The following is a 23,071-nucleotide window of genomic DNA, read 5'->3' as shown; positions in this document are numbered from 1 at the left end:
AAATGTATAACATTTGCAAAACATTATAAAATATTGAGACACTTACCCAAACCTCATTGCCAGGTCTTAGATGTGAATTTGTATATTGCCAATATGAGGCAGGGTGATATTCAGGTAACACAGACATCTGTTTATTCAGCATTCTGAGTGAAATAAATACCGTTAAACTGAATAGAATCATTCATGTCAGGACTTATGACACAAAAAAACTGGTGGTTTGTGTCAAAAAGTTTGTTTATTGACTTAAAATATGACTACGATTGGCATACTTGAAATGTAACAAAATGTTTGTGTTCACCATTTTGGTCGTTTACATTCCCAATATCGAAGTACAAAAAATCCCACATTTTGATGAAGAGTTTATGGTGAAACTGGAGCACATTGTGTTGAAAGCACACATCATATCCACTGACAGGAAAGAGATATATATATTTTTTACATCTCCTTTGCATTCAGCACATTATGTTTGACCACTGCATCTAACAGAATCCACTCTACTCCTTCTTCAACACGTCAGGCACCGTGATGCAGTCAGTTCCCAACCTACAATACCTTTATCTCGATATTCATACGAAAATAATGCAGTTCAGCAAGAATGTAAAAACCATCCACATAAGATAAGAATAACATAATGTGCATTAAAATAAAGTTCAGATAACAATTCTTGCCTTCGGTGGCACCTTAATGTTTACTTTTGTTTGTATGTGCTGTTTCTCCATTTTCTATATGGAAAAACATGATGTACCGTAGACCAAGACAGGGGTAAACTCTATATACAAATCAATGATGAGTTTATTAATCATTTTAAAGAAGAAATACTTCACCCACAAATTATATGCAATGACAGAGAAAACCCAGATGACGATAGAAAGTTAAACATTATACCTTTGATGAATGTGGCTATTCTTTTTATATGCCAAATATATATTTAAAATATAGATTTATTCAATACAAGCAAAATGATGAACTGGAACATAGTTGGATTGACAGTGTGACTGCAAGTCTTTCTCAGGCCACTAGAGGCTGCCATTGCTCTACCATACAAAAGATGGACCACCTTTTACAAAGAGCTTCTAGGATGTGTAGATTTATATAAATGTAAAAGGTAGTGTAGAATCAAACACATATCTTAATAAATGGACATCTGCATGTGTGTGTGTGTGTCTGTGTGTGCAACCAACCATTGTGTATCAAGTCAGAAATATCCAAATGTACACAAACAGAATATCATCATTGTATAATCAATACTCTTGACAAAAAACCGCAAGTACATAAAACACAACCAATGTACTTATTGTCTCCACCATAAAAACCACAACAATCACATTGAACACAGCAGCACTTCACCGACTGTAGTGCCACACAGAATATTCACAACTCAGGTCATCAGAAGAATCATTTTCAGACTGGCTCAAAAATCTCAGGAATATCTAGAAAAAACAAAGATGAATATAACAAAAATAACAAATCTCTGTTGACGAAAAAAGTAAGGACACAATTTAAGAACTTCTTTATACTCCATCGGACAGGAAAGCTATAACCATGTAGAAAGGCAATGTACAGATGTTCTGATAAAAACACAAGCCAGTCAAATCAGTTCAATGTAGAAGCCTGTGAAACACAAAGTCATTTTGTCTTGGCTGTCAGTGACACATTACAGATACATAGTTTTGTTTGAAATGCAAAACCACGTTACAGATCTAGTTACCCACAGAGAGCGATGATAAGAAATATGAATCCCAAACCCTGTGACAAAGATATCTTCTCCCACTTGTGTTGACTGCACTTCAATAACTCTCCTGCGATACATTTCAAAGCCCTTTTCTATTGTTTTCACTCAGCTCATTTCTCTCAGGTGTACAAACGTGTCATGGTTCTCCAAGTATGGATGGAGAGGTCTCATCGCTGGACCTCACCTTAAAAAACCCTTCTCACATACAAACAGCTTCGCTCAATTGATGAACCGACACAAACAGACACCTGACGTCCACCACATAGGATCGCCCTGTGACGTCCCAGCAGAGAGACACATTGAGGATCTCTAGGTAAAGAAACTCCACAGACATAAATATATGGATGCTCCTTCCTCTTCCTATTTTAACTCTTTAGATTTCGACCATATTAGTGTATTGTCCTTTACGTGGTCTCCGTAGGAATCCTCCTGTGGAAGACAACTGAGTGCCTCTGCTGAAACTGCTGCTTCCTCCTTTTCTTCTGGTCCCAGCGACACAGCAGTATCATCTTAAAGGTTGTGCGGAAAGTCTTGTTGCACAAGGCGTAGCACATGGGGTTTACTGTGCTGTTGACGTAGCAGAGCCAGTATCCGACCGCCCACAGCGTCTCCGGGATGCAGCCTTTGCAGAAGGCATTGATGAGCACCATGATGTTGTAAGGGGTCCATGTGATGATGAAAGCAAAGAGGATGGCGCTGAGAGTTTGAGCTGCCTTCTTCTCCTTCACTAACGACATGCGCTTCCTCTTGGTGATCTGAGTCCGAGCTCGGGAGGCAAAACGCGTTGCGAGGGCGGCCTCTTTGAAGGACAATGGGAGAGAGGGGGATTTCGTGGCTGTGCTGTTCCTGTCAGGGGCAGTGGCAGCAGATGTTGGAGGATCGTCCAGAGAGCCTTGGTTAGACGTAGCCTGGATGATAGGCATTGACTGAATCTTGCGTGAGCAGAAGCGTTGGTGGTAGCTATTGTCTGAACTGTTTGCTCCATCAGGGGTCGTGGTGGCAGTGGTGTTGGTGGTGACTGTTGAGAGACTGTCCCGGCTGTACTCCGCTCCTTTTAGCGGATCCTCCTCTGAGGCTGCGTCCAGTTCCTCACATGAGGAGAGCTGGGAGTTGACGGCTGCCTTTATGCCTGGCAGGCTGAGAACAATGGAGAAAATAGCATGACTCTGGGAAATCATCTCTCTGCCCCCACAGTCCTCATCCTCTGAAGACCCAGAGTGGTCTAACGAGACTGGAGCATCATTGTTGTTCCAGCTGTCACTGCTACTCTGATCCGGATCGCCCTCGCTGTTCCTTGTACTACCAGGTCTCCCAGAACGAACCCCGGGCCAGCAGTGGAAGCGGCCAACCAGCTCCCGACATGTGCTCTTCCTCTTGGACAACCTGGTTAGCTCGTAGCTGTTGCAACTTCTAGAACTTCCAGTCTGATGGACGAAGCGGGTTTTGTCAGCCCCACCGTTCACACCTCTTCCTGCTATCCCACCACGAGTCCCTGAACCCTGTAGTCCAGCTAACTCTTTCGAACGGTTCTGGGTTTCCAGGTATATGCGCCAGTAGAGAACACTCATTATCGTCACAGGCAGATAGAAAGCAGCCATGGCCGTGCAGAAGGTTATAGTAGGCTCTGAGAGGAACTGAATGTAACATTGATCTGTGGGTACTGTCCTTTTACCTTCAAAATACTGCCATAGCAGGATGGCAGGGGCCCACAGAACAAGGCTAACAACCCAGGCAAGGCCGATCATCATCCCGGCTCGCTTTGTGGTTCGTTTGGCCCGGTAAGTCAAAGGCCTGGTGATTGAAAAGTAGCGATCAAAGCTGATGACCAGGAGGTTCATAACTGATGCATTGCTGGCCACATAGTCAATAGCCAGCCATAGGTCACAGGCCCAGTTGCCCATGGCCCAATAGCCCATCACAAGATAAGCTGTGTAGAGGTTCATGGAGATGACCCCTATGATGAGGTCCGCTACGGCCAAGCTCAGAAGGAAGTAGTTATTGACCGTCTTCAGCTGGCGATTAACCTTGAAGGATACCACTACCAGGATGTTGCCAATGACGGTGATGAGAGACAACATTCCAGTCAGCAAGACAATTACAACAACCTGCCACACAGGGTGGCCACCCAAGGGACCGACAGTTCTGTTTCCATTTTGGGTTTCTGAGGTGAGGTTCAAGAGTTTGCTTGTGGAAGAAGAATTATCATCCAGGGTATTCACATGGGAAAAGAACGAGGAAGCCCCTCCAGTTCCTCCTTGGTGGAGAGCATTGGATTGTGGATAGCCTCCGGCTGGTGGCGAGGTGTTGGCACTCAGGAAGAGACCAGGGTCTGTGCTGTTGGAGCTCATGTTTATGTGCTGGCATATTCTAATGAGAGAGAGAAAAAGGAGGTAAGAAGGTGCAGAGAAGGGGGGATGGAAGAGAGATTGGTTTAAGGAGGAGAAGAATAGAGTGAGAAGGAGAACGAAAAAATAGAGAAAATACACTTGATTAGCTGTCATTCCTCTTCACAAGCAGTAGGTGAGGCTAGAAACCTGTTCTGCTAAGCAGGGTGTCTGAACAGACTGAAAGGATGTTTGGGTTTAATTTGTCTTTTCTGTTAAACAATCACTCATAACTACATTTGTAGACAATCAGCTTGAACAGTGTAAATACGCGGCGAGCCATTTATTAAATTACAACTTGACAACTGAATCAACGAGGCTAGACAGCCAAAGCATTCAGCGACAGAGAGGGATTGCAATCAGCACTTATGGGTTTCTTATGTCATCCGGGAAATTGCAAAGACATTTCACTCACACACATGTAAGATATCATCAACATGGCAGTTGTGTTGTTTCACTATGCAAAACATCAAACCCCTGACAGGGTGCAGTTTTAAGACACAAGTGAACAATCACAATCTAGCTCCTTTGTTTGGTGTCATCTGGTTCTGTCTCAGTCGTTCTGCCTCTATGTTCTGTAGTTATCCCGCTTCAACTCTGTTGACTAATTCATCTAAAATATCGACACAACAGACAACAGCCCCAACAACAGCTGGTGCAGTGTCTGTTCATACACGAAGTCTGAATAATTAATGGCATTGGTAGGGTACAACATCACGTAGACAACAAGTTTAGGCTTGAAGCTGGAGGACAAAGAAGATCATTTAAAGGAGAGAGCACTTGTCTGAATACAGTGGCTTTTGGTGGCGCCTGATCATGTAAATTCATGTTAATTAGGCACCAGGGTAGATCTGTAAGCCCCCTAATAAAGAAAAGGTTGAAGAAACCTTTTTAGACAGAGAAATTTGTGCAGAGATAAAAGTGTGCGGTGGTGAAACAGAGTGAAAGTGGCACCGCACAAGCTAACAGCAGCGGTAATCCTGGGGAGCGTAACGCACTGTTTGGTGTTTGTTGGGGATCACTTCCCGACGCAGCAGCAAACAATCACAAGAAAAGTCCTGCTGATTTCCGTCAAAGCAGTTCTTGATAATTGGATAGTAAGATGAGGCCTTTTGTAATAAACGTGTCATTTCCAATTCAACATTTCCTGTGTGGTCGATTATTATCACAGTGGTGTTTTGCATTCAGATATGTAGATGTTTGTTTGTTTGTGTGTTACAGTCAAAGATGAGATGTATAACAGCAAACATAATACAGTATTATAAAGATTGAAAGATTTATTTTAAAGATTTGAGGCATCCTTTCATTTCTTGCAAACTCCTCCAGGGTTACACAACACAGTCATGAAGAAAATATAATATTATGAAAATCATTGCGCACATATGCACGCACACGCCATTTGCGTAAACCCCTAATAACATGTGCTGACAAACATGTATGCGCAGCCACAACAATCCCATAATATTTCATCCCAAGGGGAGAGATATTTGAAGCAGAGTGCTGCACCTGTGCCTTGACACAATCTCAGACCTCCCACGGAGCTGTTAAAGTACCTCAGTAGCCGACAGCGACCGTCACTGAGCACACACCGAAATAACTGTTATCAGGAGACTCCCCTGCTACGGACACATATTACTGCCTCCATGCATATACACGGATAGTACGCTCTCATCACATTTCACACATAAATATTGCAATACGTGCATCTTGTGCAAAAAATCTGCAGAGAAACATGCAGCGTATGCATGCACAGTAGTAGAGAAGGTAAACAAAAAATCTGTATAAAAGCCCCTACAAATTATGAGAAAAAAAAAGAACTTTTAATTTTTCACAAAAGCAAAACTTGTGAGTGCATGTGAAAGAAAAGTGCTACTATTGAGAGTTAAACATATTTTAATTGGAGTTTGAATACAAGGGCTTAAACAGTATTAAATCTGCTGCTCTGACTTGACAGAAACACTGAAGGTGGAAAATGAAATAGCTACGTTTATAAAAAAACAAAAATAAATTCACTGTGAAATGTTTAAAATCCATTTTGGGTGAAAAGAGTCAGAGGTTTGCAGAACAGAGACTGGATATTATGGGAAAATACTGTATCACCAAACACCAGACACTATTTTTATCAGTCTTATTATCAAAAACAAGGGTGGGGAAAATATGTCTAGAAAAATGCAGCATAAACTATGCTAAAAGTGTCTGTATAATGTAAGTAAACTCTTTATTCAAGCTCTTGTTTCCATGCATAACATTGACTTGACCCTTGCAAATATATTTATTCATGAACAAAATTTGCTGCTGCCTCACACTTCACTGATGAACTACCATAAATTAACAAAGAGTTATGTCTGTAGTCCCCCAGAGCAGAAACTAGCTTCAAAACACAGGAAGAGTGGCTAAGTATAGTTTGTTTTTCCCTAAATCTGAACTTGATTGAAACCTTTTTGAGATTAAAAACTCTGATGCTGCAGATGATTTCACTCTCTCACAACATAGGTGGGCTTGTGGAACCATTGAAAACCTTCCGCTGCTGCAGGGAAGCAATTATAGTGACTCCTCTCTACATGCTCACGTTAAGCCCTATATCTTAAGTTTGACTCCCAGGCACATAGAGAGGTGATGGTTGCAGGTATGCGACCACAGATCGATACTCGTTTAATGTGTTGCAACACAACCTGCTCCCTGACATTTTGAAGCATTTGTCCCATCAGGGCTGGACAAAGCAATCCAAGCTGGGTCCAAGGATCCATCTGAATGATTGGGTGACTAATACAAGGCCATTTCGGGGTTCTATTTTCAGCAGCTCATCTAGCAGAGCAGTGATAGGGGCAGATGATATCCAGCAAGTATTAGTCATGTTGACAGGCACCTTTTTCAAAAGTTAAAGCTGCCAGAATATTACCTCTTCAGCAACACAACATTCCCTCACTAACAGGAAATCTGTTCAACAAGTCTTATTTTCCCCAGTCGGCCTATTTACATCCAGCACAAGGGGGTTAGTCGTGGTCTGCTTCAAAAGAAAGTGAAGAATATTTTAACTTCCTTTTTTATGGGTCTAAGTCAGTTCTTGCATTGTTCATGTGCCACCTTATGTAACGTGCACGCCTGTGCTGGAGGAAAGAACAGGGAGACATCTGGAGGCAGACGGCGCTTTGAGGAGTTTACTGTAATAAGGCATTATTATAAAAAAAACATGTTAGGCATAAGTGGCTTAAACACAAAAAAGGTTACTGCCAAACAAAACAGAATGAGATTCTACTGCAGACTCTAAGCAAATACAAAAAAAACACCCTGGCAGATACAAGCAGAGAAAAACTAATCAAGAATTGAGGGCTTGATCTGACCGGCAATCCTAGAGTCGCGAGGCTTTGGTAATTCCAAAAATGCAGAACTGCATCCATTTTTATTGCCATCACTGACTTGGCCGTGCTGCATTGTCACGCAATATGCATGGCAAGAGGAGGGAGTCAGGACTTTCCACAGTGATACACACTGGCCATGGATTTAAAGCAAGCAAACAGATTTGCACAGCATGCACAGTTTAAATTAGACAGTGGGGTTAGGGTAAGGGTTGGGGTCTCGAGAACCGCTCATCCTGCACATTTAATAGTTCACGCTACACTAAACTTTGAATCCAAACGGACGAGTAGCTGTTGAGAGAATCGTAAACAGAAAGAGAGAAGTACAGAAGAGAGAGATTTCTGGATTTATTGGTAATGTTATTTAGAAGACATTTACTAGATCATGTCGGAAAAGCCTCAGCTACAGCTTAAAGCCGGATGATCGTTGTTACGAGGCTTAACTTTCAAATCCAGTCCAGATCGTGATGGGACGATAAAGTTCTGATCATTCTTTCATTCACAGAAAGGTGGTGAGGTTGTGATTCGAGGAGAAATGTGATGGAGCAAAGTTTTGCCACAACACCGACCACTGCAGCAGTAATCGATTTGAGTCTTGTCGGTGAGCAGAGCCTGGGGTAGCTCACCTCTAGCCCAGAGGTTTTATTTTACATTTGCAAATACAACACGTAAAGTACGACTGCATTAGAACTTTCTAAAACAAGACTGGAAGGTACCATCATCTTGAGAGTTACACAAATCATGAACAATCTGCTATATTATTATTCAAGACTGAAAAACCAATAATAAAATCGAGGAATGGTTTTGAACTAGATCTGTATTCTAGGTGTTGGACAACAGAACCTGTGTTTGCACCGCAGGACGGATCTGACTTTTGGTTGCCCAGAGTGCAATGACACAATTTCAGTATTTGCACACAGCTGTTCACAAAGCACGACATGAGGAGCAACCGGGGTCTGTTGCTCTTTTTCTCGCCACATCTGACACGTGAGTCCGGTGAGACGTCACAGCCGCTCTAACAATGCTTTTTGTAGACCTGTAAATGTCTCGCATTTCCTTAGACAACACGGGGAACCAGAATAATATATATATATATATAATATATTCTGATTTAATACAAAGCTGCAAATGGTCTTGTTGAAAAGTGCTGAGCCAAAGCAGGATTTTTTTAAAACCTTTAGCATTTCTTGCCGAGCACTGGTGAAGCGGTGCCAGGCCTGTCCTTCATGAAAGAAAGGGATTCTTCAGATGCTGAGGGTTATCTAAATCTATCACAAGCTGGTAGTGACGGGGCCGCTGCCAGAAGATGGTGGCAAGAGTTGTGAAGTAGCACAAGACCATCTGTCAGGTACTCACAGCTGACGAGAACAAGTTAGTGCCTTTTAATGTCTGTTTGCTCCGAGTCAAAATCCCGACAGATTTTCAGGCAGGAAAATCCTAAATGAGTGTGATGTTACGTGACAGCTTCACAGCACCTCCAGTTCCGAAAAAAAGGACGTCACAGTCTCGCCTGAAATATCACAGAGCAAAAGGTGATTCGCTGGTAACACAACTGATGGGATCAGACGGAGACAAGTGACTGATGGAGGAGGTCGACCGTGACCCATGAACTTCAGAATCAGTCGCTGGGGGAGAAGCTGAGGAGGAGGAGCTTGAGTCAGCTGCTGCTGCTCTTCCAGTCAAGTGGTGCAGATAGAAGCTAATCGGCTTATTTTTAAATTATCTCATTTGAATGCTTTTAATCTGTGTTTTCCTGCCACTGGTTGAGGAATTCAGGGAAGAAAGAAAGTTTTTTACCCTGGTGCATAATGTTCGACCTCACAAAAGCACTGGAAAGTAAGGGGCCCTCTCATCCATTTTGTTGCCAATATAACGCACTGACTAAAGTGTTGTTTCCATCTCTATTGATCGGAGCCTGAGCCGATAATAATCAATGTCTACCATGAAGCCATTTGACCAGGAAGTGAATGACGCTTGTATCCATTCCAAATGCTGACAAAAGCCAGATGTTCGTGGGTTTCTTGACCAGTGGAAAAGGGGCTATACTGACAGAATATATCTCAGCAGTAAACAAGTGTAAAGAGGAAAACTATTCTGTTTCCAACAATTTCTAATTTATTTTTGGTTATTTTATATTGTTGTTTTGCTTTATCATAGTTCTTGTTGGCAGCAGTGAAATCAGTCATTTCCCCTTTGGATTCAAATTGCCTTCATTCCCGTACGGCTCTGTGAAGTTTCTGCTAATGCAAAACAACATTTCCTCCTGTTGGGCTGACTGTGCTAACCTTTTTTTGACAGTGGATCACTTCTAAATATAACCGGGAGCAATGAAACAAGAGGGGGCAGCCGCGGTGGGCTGCTCAGTGAAGGCTATCAGGTGACAGGCTCCACACCTCCAGCTCCTTACCTCCCCCTCCTGCTGTGTGCGGTGTCACGGAGGGAAAATGCTGATTATTTACTGACTTCTTTATCCAAACAAGGTTTAATAACAGATTTATTTTGGGGCTGCACTTTAGACAGATACAACCGCTGCTCCTCCAGTGTTTTTCTGACACTTTTCAGCTGCTGTGTTTCAGGAGCCAAGTGTTAGATGAAGGTACCTTTTGACTTCACATAGTTTGCATCTCTGTAATTTATCAGATGCATCTGTGAGGCCCCATCTTTCATAGTGTTGGTCCAACTAACATGAAATATTCCTCCCAGAAGCAGCAAACCTTTCATCGCTTATCACAAACGGTGCACGAGGTTCTCTGCATCCAGGGGGCAGACATTTGAGGATGCAACGAGCCGATAAGGTGAATTAAAAAGCCAGACAAACAATGGTGTGTTTCCTGCAGTGCATGAAGTCAAGTCCCTGTCATGTCTGCCTCCTCTGACCTGATGCGACTGATGCCGTATATGCATGGCTGTTATTCTACATTGTGATCATCGTATAATACCTGAGGTTGTTCAGGGTTTTCACTACAATATCCTCATTTGCTCTGTATTTCTACTGATTTAATCAACATTAAATTACTACAATCTGTTGCTCCTCATTTGCATAAACTGAACACAAACACACTCCCTGTGACTTTGTTCTACTCTCCGGTGCCTCTTGTCTACCGGCATTCACAGGAAATGAATGACAACTAATCACTTTCTTTGTTGGTGCTGCTGATGAGAGAACGTGGCTCCGCTGATTTTGCTTTGTTACTGCCTCTGTAATTCAGAGATAATCACAGTTTTCTGAGGCAGGAGCTGAATAAGTGACAGGTTGCTGAGGTCAAACGAGGTTCTTCAGTAGAATTCTACAGGTTTTCAGTGAAGGGTTAATTTTCAGACTTGTGGGACAGTAGTAACATTAAATGAAAGTTAATATAGTTAAGAGGTACTAAAATTAGCTATATATCAACTGTTCTTACTGAACATAGCACTATTGGGTCTATTAATTTATTTGTTCACGGGTAAAATCAGCGAAAGAAGAGAATTGTTAAAATAAGCGTATGTGACATGATTATGTAATTTATCTAACATCATTTTAATATTGTAGTCAGTTTTTAATATAGTAGTCAGATTGAATGTTTATTAACATGAATCATGAGTAAAAAAACGTTAATATTTGTATTCAATAACTGGGATTTGTTTGATTCAGGCTTTAATGAACATTCTTACAAATATTAATACACAGTCATCAAGTGTGAATCTTGCTACTCAAATAGAAAGTGTAAACCGAACCAGTATAAACTCTTCGCCTCCTGCAGAGCCACAATACAGTGTCTTGTGTCTGCACAATGGAAGAAGACCCGTCAGTCCCTTAATAACAGGAAGCAGCTCTGCATAATTATTCTGTTCTAACCTTGTTTATTCTCCTTTATGACCGTGGGCAGCCAGGAGATCTGTTTTTATTGAGGTGTCTATCTTTTGCTGCAGTCCAGATTACTGCAGCAGAAGTGTGTCTGCTAGCACTGGCACCAGGAGCCATACACACAAATGGCATTTTGACAGGAGCTTGGTCTGATTAAGTAAAAAATAGGAGGAGGTGAAATAGTAATCAACGTGAGAGGTTATGCAGAGTGCCAAGGACGGCTGTGCATGGGATCCTGCCAGAAGGACCTGGTACATGTCTCATATAGGGACAGTGCAACTGTTTACGAGTCTGAAAACGTAAGCTGACTCATATACAGTACCTTCCTTCCTAAGGTTTGCCTCTGTCATTGGGTTTACATTGAATTGTTCCAAATCTGAACATGTGGCAGCCTTCACATTATGCAACCCTGTCCTTAATTTTCACACGCAGCTAGTTTTGCGATCATGATTTACATTCACTGGAACATTATGTTCCAACACAGGAAGTATTTGACATTCCTACACTGCAGCACAGGCACAGAGAGACAGCTGAGGTGTGTTTGACTTCAACTCAGGGGACATGTCCTGTCTCACACTTCAGGTTATTGTTGAGTCTTTCAATATTTAACCATCTTCATCTACAACGAGTGCTTTTCGTTGCTCAAAGAGAACCATAAATAACTGACTGTTTTTTTTTGCGTTATAAACACATTTTGAATATAGACTGTCCCACCACAAAACCAACAGCATCACTTGTTAAAGTGACGAAGCCCTCTGGTGACCTTTGTGCAAAGTAGAAAATAGTGTTATGGCTTTTCAGAATAAGGGCTCTTAAGATGCCTCTGGTGTTGTTACAGCCACAAAGTATACACACTGGAGGAGTTGGTTTGGAGGAATGGATCCGAAAAATTTTAATATAAGAGACCCATGTTTGTTTCCCAGCTTCTTCCTTGTGATTTCAATCCATTGGTCTCTCCCTGAACATGCAACCTAAACCACACATCTGTCAGATCAAGTCTTCCAAGGGACTGACGTCCTGCTGACAGGGACATTAAATTAGAAAATGGCTTTATATTTGTCACTCCGGAGGGAAATTACAAACATATGCTGCCCGGAGAGCTTCACGCACTACGATTTAAGAAAAAACACACAAACAGAGACAACACATGCAAATGGAGAAAACATCTTAATCAATTTGACAACAGATGTGATGTAAAAAGAAAACACAAAGCAGTTGCTCACAACACAACCAAGTACTCACAACACAACGAAATACTCACAACACAGCCAGCCACACACAACAAGACCAAATACTCACAACATGACCAAATACTCACAACAAAAAGAAACACCCTTACACAAGGAAATACTCACAACAAAACCAACCACTTAAAACTCAAAACACACTCACATACTCAGAACAAGAACAAATACTCATGACACAACCAAATATTCACAGCCACATTCTCACAACACAAAATCAAACTGGCCCTGAGAGCTCAACACACTCCAACTTAAGGAAAAAATAGACCCAACACATGCAAATGGGTCAACTTGACAACACAAATGTGTCAAACACATTTTTGGCATATTTTGCCAGTTAAATCAGAAAATTTGTATAAAAATGTATATTTAAATTAACACTTAACTGATTTTATTCTTTAAAATACTTAATGCCGACAGCTTAAAGTAGGATTGTAATTCTTCTTGTTGCATGCTACAGCTTTTGTGTTGTAGTAGTTACGGTTGGGGAGAAAGCCTCCGTGTGGAACGAGGAGTAGGATGTTGTTATGCATCTGACCAGCTCCAGAGGCTCAGGGGATTTCACACACATCCTCACCTCTGTGGTGGGTCTCCATGCTTTTTGACAGCCCCAGTAACAAGCTGCTGGAAGTCTTTAGACATGGCACTCTTAAGAAACTCAGACATGCTTCTGTAGTATGTGTGTGAGAGAGCAAAGACAGGGAGAAAATAAGAAAGGCAAAATAGAGACGGTGGAGGAGCGTCTCCGGGAATATGTCAAAGAAAAAGTCTGCTGCAACTTGAGGAGGACGGCGCAGACAAAGACCCGGTTTAACTTTCCTTCCTTCTCGTAGTAAATCTCAACCTGGATGAGGTCCAACGCATACCTCGTATGTCTTTCAAAACAAAGGCAACGGCACTGTCACTGAAATTAGGCCTGAGTTTTATGGTGGATGTCCGATAGAGAAACACAGGAGGAAAAAAAAGCGTTTTACTTGTGCGTTAAATCTGCCACAGTGACAGCCAGCTCCCAACAAGTCCAACAATCCAAACTATGAAATAACACACTTCGAGAAACAATGTCGTTTTTTCCGCGTGAGGCTAATTCCAGGCATGACCCTCATTCCTGCACTTCAGTACAATCCCACACAGATGCTATACACATGTACTGTAAGTGATAGGCTATTGCGATCAATCCCTTAAAAGGAGGTGCAACCATAAAGCCTATTGAATAAGGCACTTGAAGCTTTGACGGTGAGGGAGAAAAAACACACACTCACTCCTATGTAAACATGCTTGAGCAGGAAGAGAGGGGTCTTTAAATGCTTGAGGGGGTTGTGGGGCTGTGGAGGGGGTACAGGAGGTTGGGGGGGGGGGATATTGTAGGGGGCGAGGAATGTGTCAGGAGACGTTAGTAATCACACCTTCTGCATGGGGAGTGTACGTTATCCAGCAGTGGGATATTATGTGTATAGGAGAGAGGGGGGGGGGACCTATAACCAGCACAGACAGCTGTCGGATGATGGGGACCATGTCCAGCATTGCACAGCGCACCGCTACACAACATGAACACACAAAATGAAGCAAATCACACGTAAACTGAGACACCATACAAACCTTGAGTCTACCTCAGTCCCCCCAGTTACTCGCACACTTGCATAAACACACACATCATCACTTGCCAAAGCTCAAACACTCGAGGGGGTTCGTGAGTCAACAAGGTGATTACAACGAAGTCTTGAGAGCGATCCAAGGACCGTCGAGCCACAAAAGAGGGGTGGCGCTGACAGGTCCGGTTATAATTCAGTCCAAACACTTCTCCTGGCGGAAGTCGACAGGCTTTACATAGACGGCTGATGGAGCGATAACTGTATTACAAACATGATCTCTTTGCAAACACACACAGACTCCCACAATCAATCTCATGTCTCCGGCTGCCTCCTCCTGTCTCATTGACTCAAATAAGGCCTTCCCAGGCACCCCACCCCGATTTGCACACCCGCCCACCCCCTCCCGACCAGCCTAGCAGACGGCGCATCCTATTTTCATCCAATAATTTCTGCCCAGGTTTCACGTCTGTACCTGGCAATGGAGACTAAAATAGCTTTTGAATTCGATTCCCTGATCTCTGGAAGTCATTGACGTATCATCTGTCTTTCTCTCTGGTAAAGCTTGTTGTCTTTAAACCAACCTCAGACCCTGATGTAGATCTGAAGAGACAGGTCGGACGAAAAAGAAAAAAAAAACACGTGGGTCATGGGGAGGTTTACACATATGGTTGTTTGACACATGCACACACAGAACTAAATATGTGGAGAATAACATTCTACTGGCAAAATATAAAATCTTCATATTGAAGATTTATTTGAAGAACGTTGTAAAGTTGCTTTTAGTTTACCTAAGTTGATTGCGTCAGACTTTGTAGCTATCAATATTTAATGTTCATCTTTTACAAACTATTTGCCCTGCTGGATACTTTATTTGCGCTTACCGCTCAGAGTTCAATGTTCCATGTTCAATGTTGGATTGAGTAGTGATTAAAGGGATATACTTCATACATAGGTGTTAGTTGGTTACGGGTTGTTGTTGATGAGAGTTGGGGAGATTCATTTCTGAATATGCATGTGAAGGCAAAAACACATTTTAGAAATCGTAGGATTCCATGGAAAATCAATCCTGAAATATGAGTAGACACTAACAGGAATAAATCGGGTCTAGGTGGCAGGAAATGGGTTTACGATGCATTCATGTGGATTTTTCAAACATAATAAGAGATCTGCCCTTATCCCAAAGTTTCCGGTTAATGAACATGCAGGGGAGTTTTTGTTGACTTTTGACAGCAGTCACATTCTGAGCTGTCACATATGTACATACACAGGTACAGTAGTTAGGCTACATTTGCTGTTTGACCTGTGTAAACAAGTGTGCAAATGGCAACATGTAGGGTAAGTCTTATTATTATTAGATTATTTTAATCTTCAGTACCCAGACAGGTTGATTTAACACATTAGAAGAAAAAAAAGAAACCCTGGGATCATCCCTCTGTATGTTGTTATGTATTGTGACCTTGACCTCCAAATTCTAATCATGTCATCCTTTGACCCAATTGTATTTTTGTGCCAGGTGTAGTGAAACTAGCTTTGGCTGTTGCTTATATATGATGTTCACAAGAGCATGAGAGAATCCGTTCATCTTTGAGTTCATTTGACTCATTGTGCCAAATGTGAAGAAATATGAACTGATTCTAAGAAATTCCTATAAGGTGGTCCTGAGATATTGAGTTCACAATAATGGGATTAACGGAATGAAAACCCAAACACATAATGCCTCCGATCACTTGCTGTGTGGTACGGATGTATAACAATAGACAAAACTGTATGAATTAGGTTTTAAAAGGTCTTGATCAGATGAAATATAACAAATCACACAAGAGATCACATACTGAAAACAGCCTGAGGGCCTATATTCTGAAAAATGTTCAGATGCCAGTGGTCGAGCAAACCGTCAAAGTTAATAGCCTACAATAATATTTTATCTCGGGTACTTACTGGCTAATGAACCTTGAATGCTAACGCTGTCAGATGAATGATGGATCAGCCTCACTGACAATTGGCTCTCGCTGCCGAGGCATGTTGTTATTGGACTGTCAGAAAGCATCCAACGCTGGAGGGAGAAATGCAAAGGAATCCATTCACAGCAATAGGATTCACATGGGCGGGATAACAATGGGACTCAGCGAAGGAGAAGTCAGGGATCAAAAACTGACATTGTGTTAAATAAATCTGAATATTTGAGAAGTGTAATCCCTTTGACAGGAGCCTATTGTCTTCGACCGAAGAACTCAAGAGGCAAAGCACCAAGCTTAAACACAAATGGACTAATATCTTACATAATAAAACTAACATGGGGGGGGGGGGGGGGGGGGGGGGGTCCTTGCATCCAGTGAATGATGATCTGTGGCATGTAATGGTTCCCATCCGGCACACTGACAGGAACATTATGAGGATGGAGAGTGATGAGCTCCTCAAAAGCCTCTGATACTGTATGGAGCCATGCTGAGAGGAAGAAAAGACTCTGTTTGACTCCTATTGCACTTATAACACAACTGAAATGAGTGGGAGCGCTAACTGCCGGAGACGACACAGACCAGAGCACGATCCCTGAATATCATGTGGGCGGCTGGGCCATAAAACTCATCCGTAGGCTATAAAGGAATCACACGCCCAAATAACGATTTAGCCTCTAATGACTCTGTGTGTATTCACCTGTTGCAGATTTTAGCACTCAGGTGTAATCAGTTTCGGATTTTACTAGTGTTTCAAAAAATCCTCCATTTACACTCAGTTGCCCAGCCGGGGCTGATCGGGGTGGGGGGTTCGGATGAAAAATCCATTCCCCTTGACATCCTGTCGATTTAGCAGATTCTGGAGATAAATATCTGTCTATGCCTTGTTGAGTTATCATGCCCAATTCTCCCAGTTTAAAAAACAACCTGTAAACAGTAACATAAAACATCAATTCTTATCACATTACAACAGTAAAATATGACAACTGACCTGAAATTACTTTTTTAGGCTCCGTTTGAACAACTGAACAAATCTCCTGCTGACACGAGAAGGAGCAACATGGGTGCAGCGTGTCACATCATAACTAATGGTGACTACGTGGATCGGTAATCCACTATTTGTCAAAATAAACCCGCAACTTGAGAACTTTCATTTGTCATCATCACAAAACACCTGCAGTGTTGTGTAACTCTTACTGCTTGCTGTGTTTATTGACACTTCATTCATGGACTCTCATACTGACGTGTGCCAAAGAAAGAAAAAAAACCTGAGTACTTGAGTGGAGGTTCTGCAGAGAGCCGTAAAGAGAGGTGAAGGTTTTTATGTTCCATTAATTTAGTCTCTTACTCCCACGAAATTATCTTTTTTTTTTTCAAGCACTTGTTTCTGCTGCCAGGAAGTAATCATCTATCCTTTTCTTTGCCTCTTGTAATGTCGAGAAGGAAGTTTTCCGCTCTCCCAGCTTAAAACCACCTCTCTTTTAATCAACTGGACCACTGTTCTCACCCCAAAGGCTCTTGTGTCTCTCTTTTTAGACGTCAACACCAAATGAGGAGGCTCTACGGCCCTTAAACTTATTTAAACAGTGCTGAGGGTGAGTTTATTACTGAGTATTGAGGTGCATGGAACAAGATAAACACCATAACCACCCAAGAGTCATTCCTCAGGACAATGAACCAGGCGCACTGTAGCCTTAAAACTTTAATGTTTATATGAAACAATAAAACCCGGCTGAGATGCCATCCCTCACTTTGTCTCATCCCCTGTGCAGAATTTCATCCTGTGGGCTAATGATTTTATCTCCAGCCGTTCAATAGACTTGTAATGGCTTAGAGAGACAGAAGTAGACAGATGGGAGGACGAGGTGAGACACGCAGATAGACAGAGGGAAGCAGAAGCTACTGTAAGAGAGATAGAGCAGGAGGCAAAATCCCCCTGTGGCCTGGATTTGACTGGTATGATTCCATTATCTTTCTCTTTTCATACCGGGTGAACTCAACCTATAGTTTTCCATGTGGGAATTCAAATCTCAGTTGCATGTCACCCACGGACACGATGAAGCTGTAGAGGAATCTATATATTCTACTTTCAGTATCTCTTCGACATATAGTTCTAACAATCATCTCAAAATCTTAAAATATGTCATTTTACTGGTTAATAATGGCTCCTGCTCATGTTGTGTGTTGTATATTGTGATAATGAGAAACCATCCACCTGTGATGGGAAAGGCTTTTTTTCTTTTTTATATAAAGGCCATTGAGCTTTGTCAATATTGAATGATAAAAATCATCTCGATGACGCACAGAGAGCAGATTGAGTCCACTGTACATAGTGCTGCCACTAATCTGCCTAGGAGGACTGTGGAATCCTTGAATGATGTCATATTGGATGTTTAAAACTTCCACACCCCTTAAAATCACCAGGAACCACATATCCTACTGTGTTAAGAATGAATATAAGGGGAGCATGAAACTGCTGATTCATTTTTGGTGGATGACACGTCACTTTTCTATGCGTGTTCATGTGTAATTACTCACTGATTACTAAGTAAACTGATGTGAAGTGCGGGGGTGAGTGAGCAGCTGACAGCCTGAGCAGATAGTAGCCTCGTTCCAGTCACTGAACATGATTGATGTGTGTTGGATCAGCTGACGATCGTCTGCTGGGTTCCACATGACTTACAGAACATGGCCTGCCTGAACTCACGCGATGCTCCATTAACTTATTTCATCTATTTCTTCTTCCAAGTCCCAATATGGCCAAAGTCATTCACTTTGAAAGTCTGAAGTAACATTGCTGTTCTTCCTCTCGTGTGAGAAGACGAGGAGGAGGTATTTCACATTTAAAAAGGAAAAGTAGAAAGTGGTGCTTTAGCTTGTTTCTCTCTGTCGTTGGGGATACATGGCCGCACACCCAGATCGATTTAAGGTCTGAGCAAACACACTACTCCTCGTTGCTCAGGTCAGGGACCGCAGGAGTTTGAACCAGGAGTTTCAGGACAAATCCACGTCCGGGACCTGTCACATTAATGGATATGCATTGGCACCGCCGACTTGTTTGTCTTTGTGGTACCGTGCTACTCTGCTCTCCATTCCTGTTGTAGAGAAGAAAAAGAGCAAACCCTCTTTGTAAACACAGCAAAACCCAAACAAACAATACGAGACTGAAGGAGAATCACGTTTCCTAATCACATGGACTCATTGCATAACAAGTGGTCCCTCTTTTTCTGCTAAAAAAAGAAACATCTTCCACTTTCCTCTCCTGATCTGAAAAATAATGATCCATGCCTTCACTTCATCCCGCTTGGATTACTGCAGCTCTCTATTCTTTATTCCTGTTTGAGCATGATCTCCCACAGGCAGCATGGTCAAAATAAACTAACACTGAAGCTTCCATGAAACAGCCTCCCCTTAGTTTTCAGATTTGATTTGTAAGATCTTACGGTTAATTTGGTAAAGTTCAACGAGGCCTGGTTTCATGTTGAATCCCTGACCTCTTGAGCTCCTGCATGCTTGAGCAGCGAATCTGTGCCGACCCATTCTTTAACCTCAGAATGACCAGGCTGTCACTGTCAGAATCGTTTCCCTCCGAGTCTCTGTCATTTTTCTAAATCCCCACTTTTAAAGTGTTTCATAGAGAAGGGGTGTTTTCACCAAGCTGTATCATTTATTCTCTGTTGTATCGCCCTGCTTTATCTCCCTTGACCTTGAGACACCTTTTCTCTTTGGCGGTAAACAGAATCAAACAGAAACTTCTGTTGTAGGAATCAGGAAAGGTACAGAACAATAATTCTCTTTCAGGCAAAAACACACAAAAGCTGTTTTGTGTTGTGCCACTTTGGTGAAAATGATTCACCGAATAGGACTGAGGTATAACATAGCTTGTTTCTGACATAAAAAAATTACAACATTATAGCTTCTGGACAAAAAGTGAATCATGCATATATTTTGTAAATAGTGTTTTTCTTATCATCCAATCAAAGTGCTTTACAGTACAAAGCACATTCAACCATTCATGTACACACACATACGAGTGCTACAATATGTCTTGCTCTTTCCATTTACACATTGCAGGCTCAGCTGTCTGGGGCCACTTGGGGTTCATTTTCTTGCCAAAGGACACTATGGAGGTGTAGATGATATAAACCGTCAACTTCCGATTCGGGGCTCCAGCCACAGAATCCACCCTTTTTGCCACATATTCTGGGAAAGGAACATTTCCCAGTGTCATGTAACTGTTGAATTTAGAGTCTGTTAATGTACCGTTACCCAAAATACCACATTAGGCCCCCTTCCTATGACTGTCAGTGCTGTGGACACTCAATGAACACTTTTTACAAAGCGCTCCGTCTGTGGGTGACAGAATGAGGATATGGTAGATATGCTGTCGACTTGTCGGTGTTGATCCCTGGATCCACGTTGGAAACGACGCTCTGATTTGCCACCTGTATGTGCACACAGTTTGATCTGATCCAAACAGGCTCTCAGGCTGCTCAACGAGGAGCCCAACTTAATATTCTGTGTGTGTGTGTGTGTGTGTACTGTTAACAGATGCCGCAGAACACAAGATATTTGTTCCCACCAAGAGGTAGAAATTGGCACAAAATAAAAGGGACAACTATGATACCAACACTTGTTTCAAATATACCAGAAGTCACTTTAATGTTACACGCCTCAGGTTTATTTACCTTATATTGGATTTAAAGCTGGTGTACTACTGTATATTAACCAGGCAGCTTTGAGATCATATATAATCGTTAGACAGGACAGAGGTGGAAGTTTCATTATAGGTGCTCAGCTTTTTTCGGCAGAGTGATTACTCATTGCTTCTAAAAGTGAAGCTTTTGGCTTTAAAGTTTCGATTCATTAATCCCTGTGGGTGGAAATGTCTCCACAGAGACCAGATAGCAGAATTCAATTTAGGCAAGACTGCCGGATGGTAAAAATGCAGAGGGCTGCAGTGTGCCCTCGAGGATTTTTGGTGGTTCAAGAGGGAGTTTGCACAACAAACTCTGCGTTCTGCTTCCCTGAGATCGGAAATATCTCAGCCTGGTTGTTAATTCTGTTGCACGACATCAACGCAGTCGAGGAGGTTGCCTTGACTATGTGGAAAAAAGTGGGGAATGGTGACAGGTTGCCTTGGTGGACAGTAAGAGAACCGTAGGCTGGTGTGAAGTGACAATAATGCTGTTATTTACACTTTCTCACTTCTCTTCTTCCCTGGAACACACATATTATCATTATTAGACTAAATATAAATGCCTCGCTCTCCCTATTTGTCAGGAGTTTTGACATGCAACACGTGAAATATGTAATTATCATCGCAGCCTGCAATTGCTTTCCTCCGAAAAGGAACTGAACCCACTGTGAGCATGATGCAGATGGGGCCGAGCAATGCTGACAGAGCAACCAGAGGCAATTTAGTGCAAACTGCCTGACAAACGGCCACAATAGTTTTTTCCTGACTCAAACTTGCATTTCCGTGTGATATTTACACAGAGTAATAAATGCTTACAAGCTGCCCTCAGAGAGGTGAGCACTTTCTACAGCGTAAGAAATATGCTCTGAGAGATAATTAACCACTTTGATACACTGCACGTAGTGTTCCTCTCATCTGGAAGCCGTCACCTCTGCACACTGCCTCCACTGACTGTCAAGGAGGACTCGCAATAGTTCTCTTTAAATATGGTAAATTAATATAACTGTTAGATTTATGAATATATATATATATTTTTTTTTTCTTTTTATATAAATCATATTACCGCCCACTTTTAGAATGATTCTGGCTCCGGAAATAAATTCCCCATTCTTTTTCTCCATTGACTTTTCAGAAAATCCTTATGGAACCAGGCCCAGCAAAAATTGATTCAGAGCCCAGATATGATATAAATCATATTTGAAAATGGGAACCCACAAGACTGGGCCTCACTCACACTCATTCGATGAGCTGAATGTTAGTGATTTTCACCCCTTTGGACAATTTTTTTCATCAAAAAACCACAGCATGTTAGAGAGGGGAAATCAAGCTCTCTCGCTAATGTGATGTAAAGCTGAACGATGACTGTCATGATTTTTGCGGCCTAGTAAACGTTTCCATTGTAACAGCGATCTTCACCAATCACAGATGTCGCTATTAGACGTGAAAATTGTGGGAAGTGTCATACTTCTCCACAACGCGAAAAAAGAAAACAGTTGATATTATACAAACAGTTGATATTATACAACTTGTATACGTTCCACGGGGAACGTATACAATTTTCTCACAAACTTGTAGATTTAAATCTATATCAAAATCTTGCAGAAGACTACCATGGATGGTTAAAATATTACGGTTGATAATCACATGAATGAATGTGATTTTTATTTATAGAACTCCAGTGTTGAGCTCTATTTCTAACATATCAGGGTGCAATGCACTGACAATTTGCTTTTAATGTGACTTTGAATATTTATTGATTCAAAAGTGTCAGTTTTTGACATGAGTTGATGTTTTTAAGATTTTATCCTAAGGGAAGAATCATCCGTGCTCCTCATGAATAAAGTCATTACATTCAACCTTTAGATACATCACCGATTCCCATTTGTGATACTGCTCTTCCCTTTCTGTAATCTTCCTGCAAGCAAGCTCCAGTGCAAAGTGTGAGGACTCAGTGAGGAGTATTCAGTCTAATTTGGTTTGATATAAACCCATTTCTGGTCCCAGGAGGAGCAAGACTCATCCAACAAACTCACATCAGCCCATGGGAAACATATTACATCTGATGCGGAAGTTACCATCGAAACAGGAACACACACAGGGAGTCAATGGACCCCAGTAGAATCAGGATGTTACGTAACTAGAGGTCAACCGACACAGCTAGTGTTGCCTTCAGGTGCTCTCCTGCCACGTCAGCCATGTGCACAGGCGTAAACTGCGGAGATAAGACTAGAGGAATACACGAGTGAACGCCAATCTAAAGTTTGTGTT

General features: G+C 42.0%; 1 protein-coding gene across 1 annotated transcript; it reads right to left on the bottom strand.

The window, feature by feature from the left end:
* Positions 1–230: 230 nt before the first annotated feature.
* Positions 231–4,113, bottom strand: chrm3a (cholinergic receptor, muscarinic 3a). Its single transcript, XM_062401335.1, has one exon. It carries the CDS (start codon positions 4,078–4,080, stop codon positions 2,137–2,139), a length of 1,944 nt encoding a protein of 647 aa, XP_062257319.1. The 5' UTR covers positions 4,081–4,113; the 3' UTR covers positions 231–2,136.
* Positions 4,114–23,071: the final 18,958 nt, after the last annotated feature.

The sequence above is a fragment of the Platichthys flesus genome, chromosome 12 (assembly GCF_949316205.1).
Source record: "Platichthys flesus chromosome 12, fPlaFle2.1, whole genome shotgun sequence".
NCBI lineage: Eukaryota > Metazoa > Chordata > Actinopteri > Pleuronectiformes > Pleuronectidae > Platichthys > Platichthys flesus.
The sequence above is the reverse complement of the archived record's forward strand: the minus strand, read 5'-3'. Positions and strand labels throughout refer to the sequence as shown.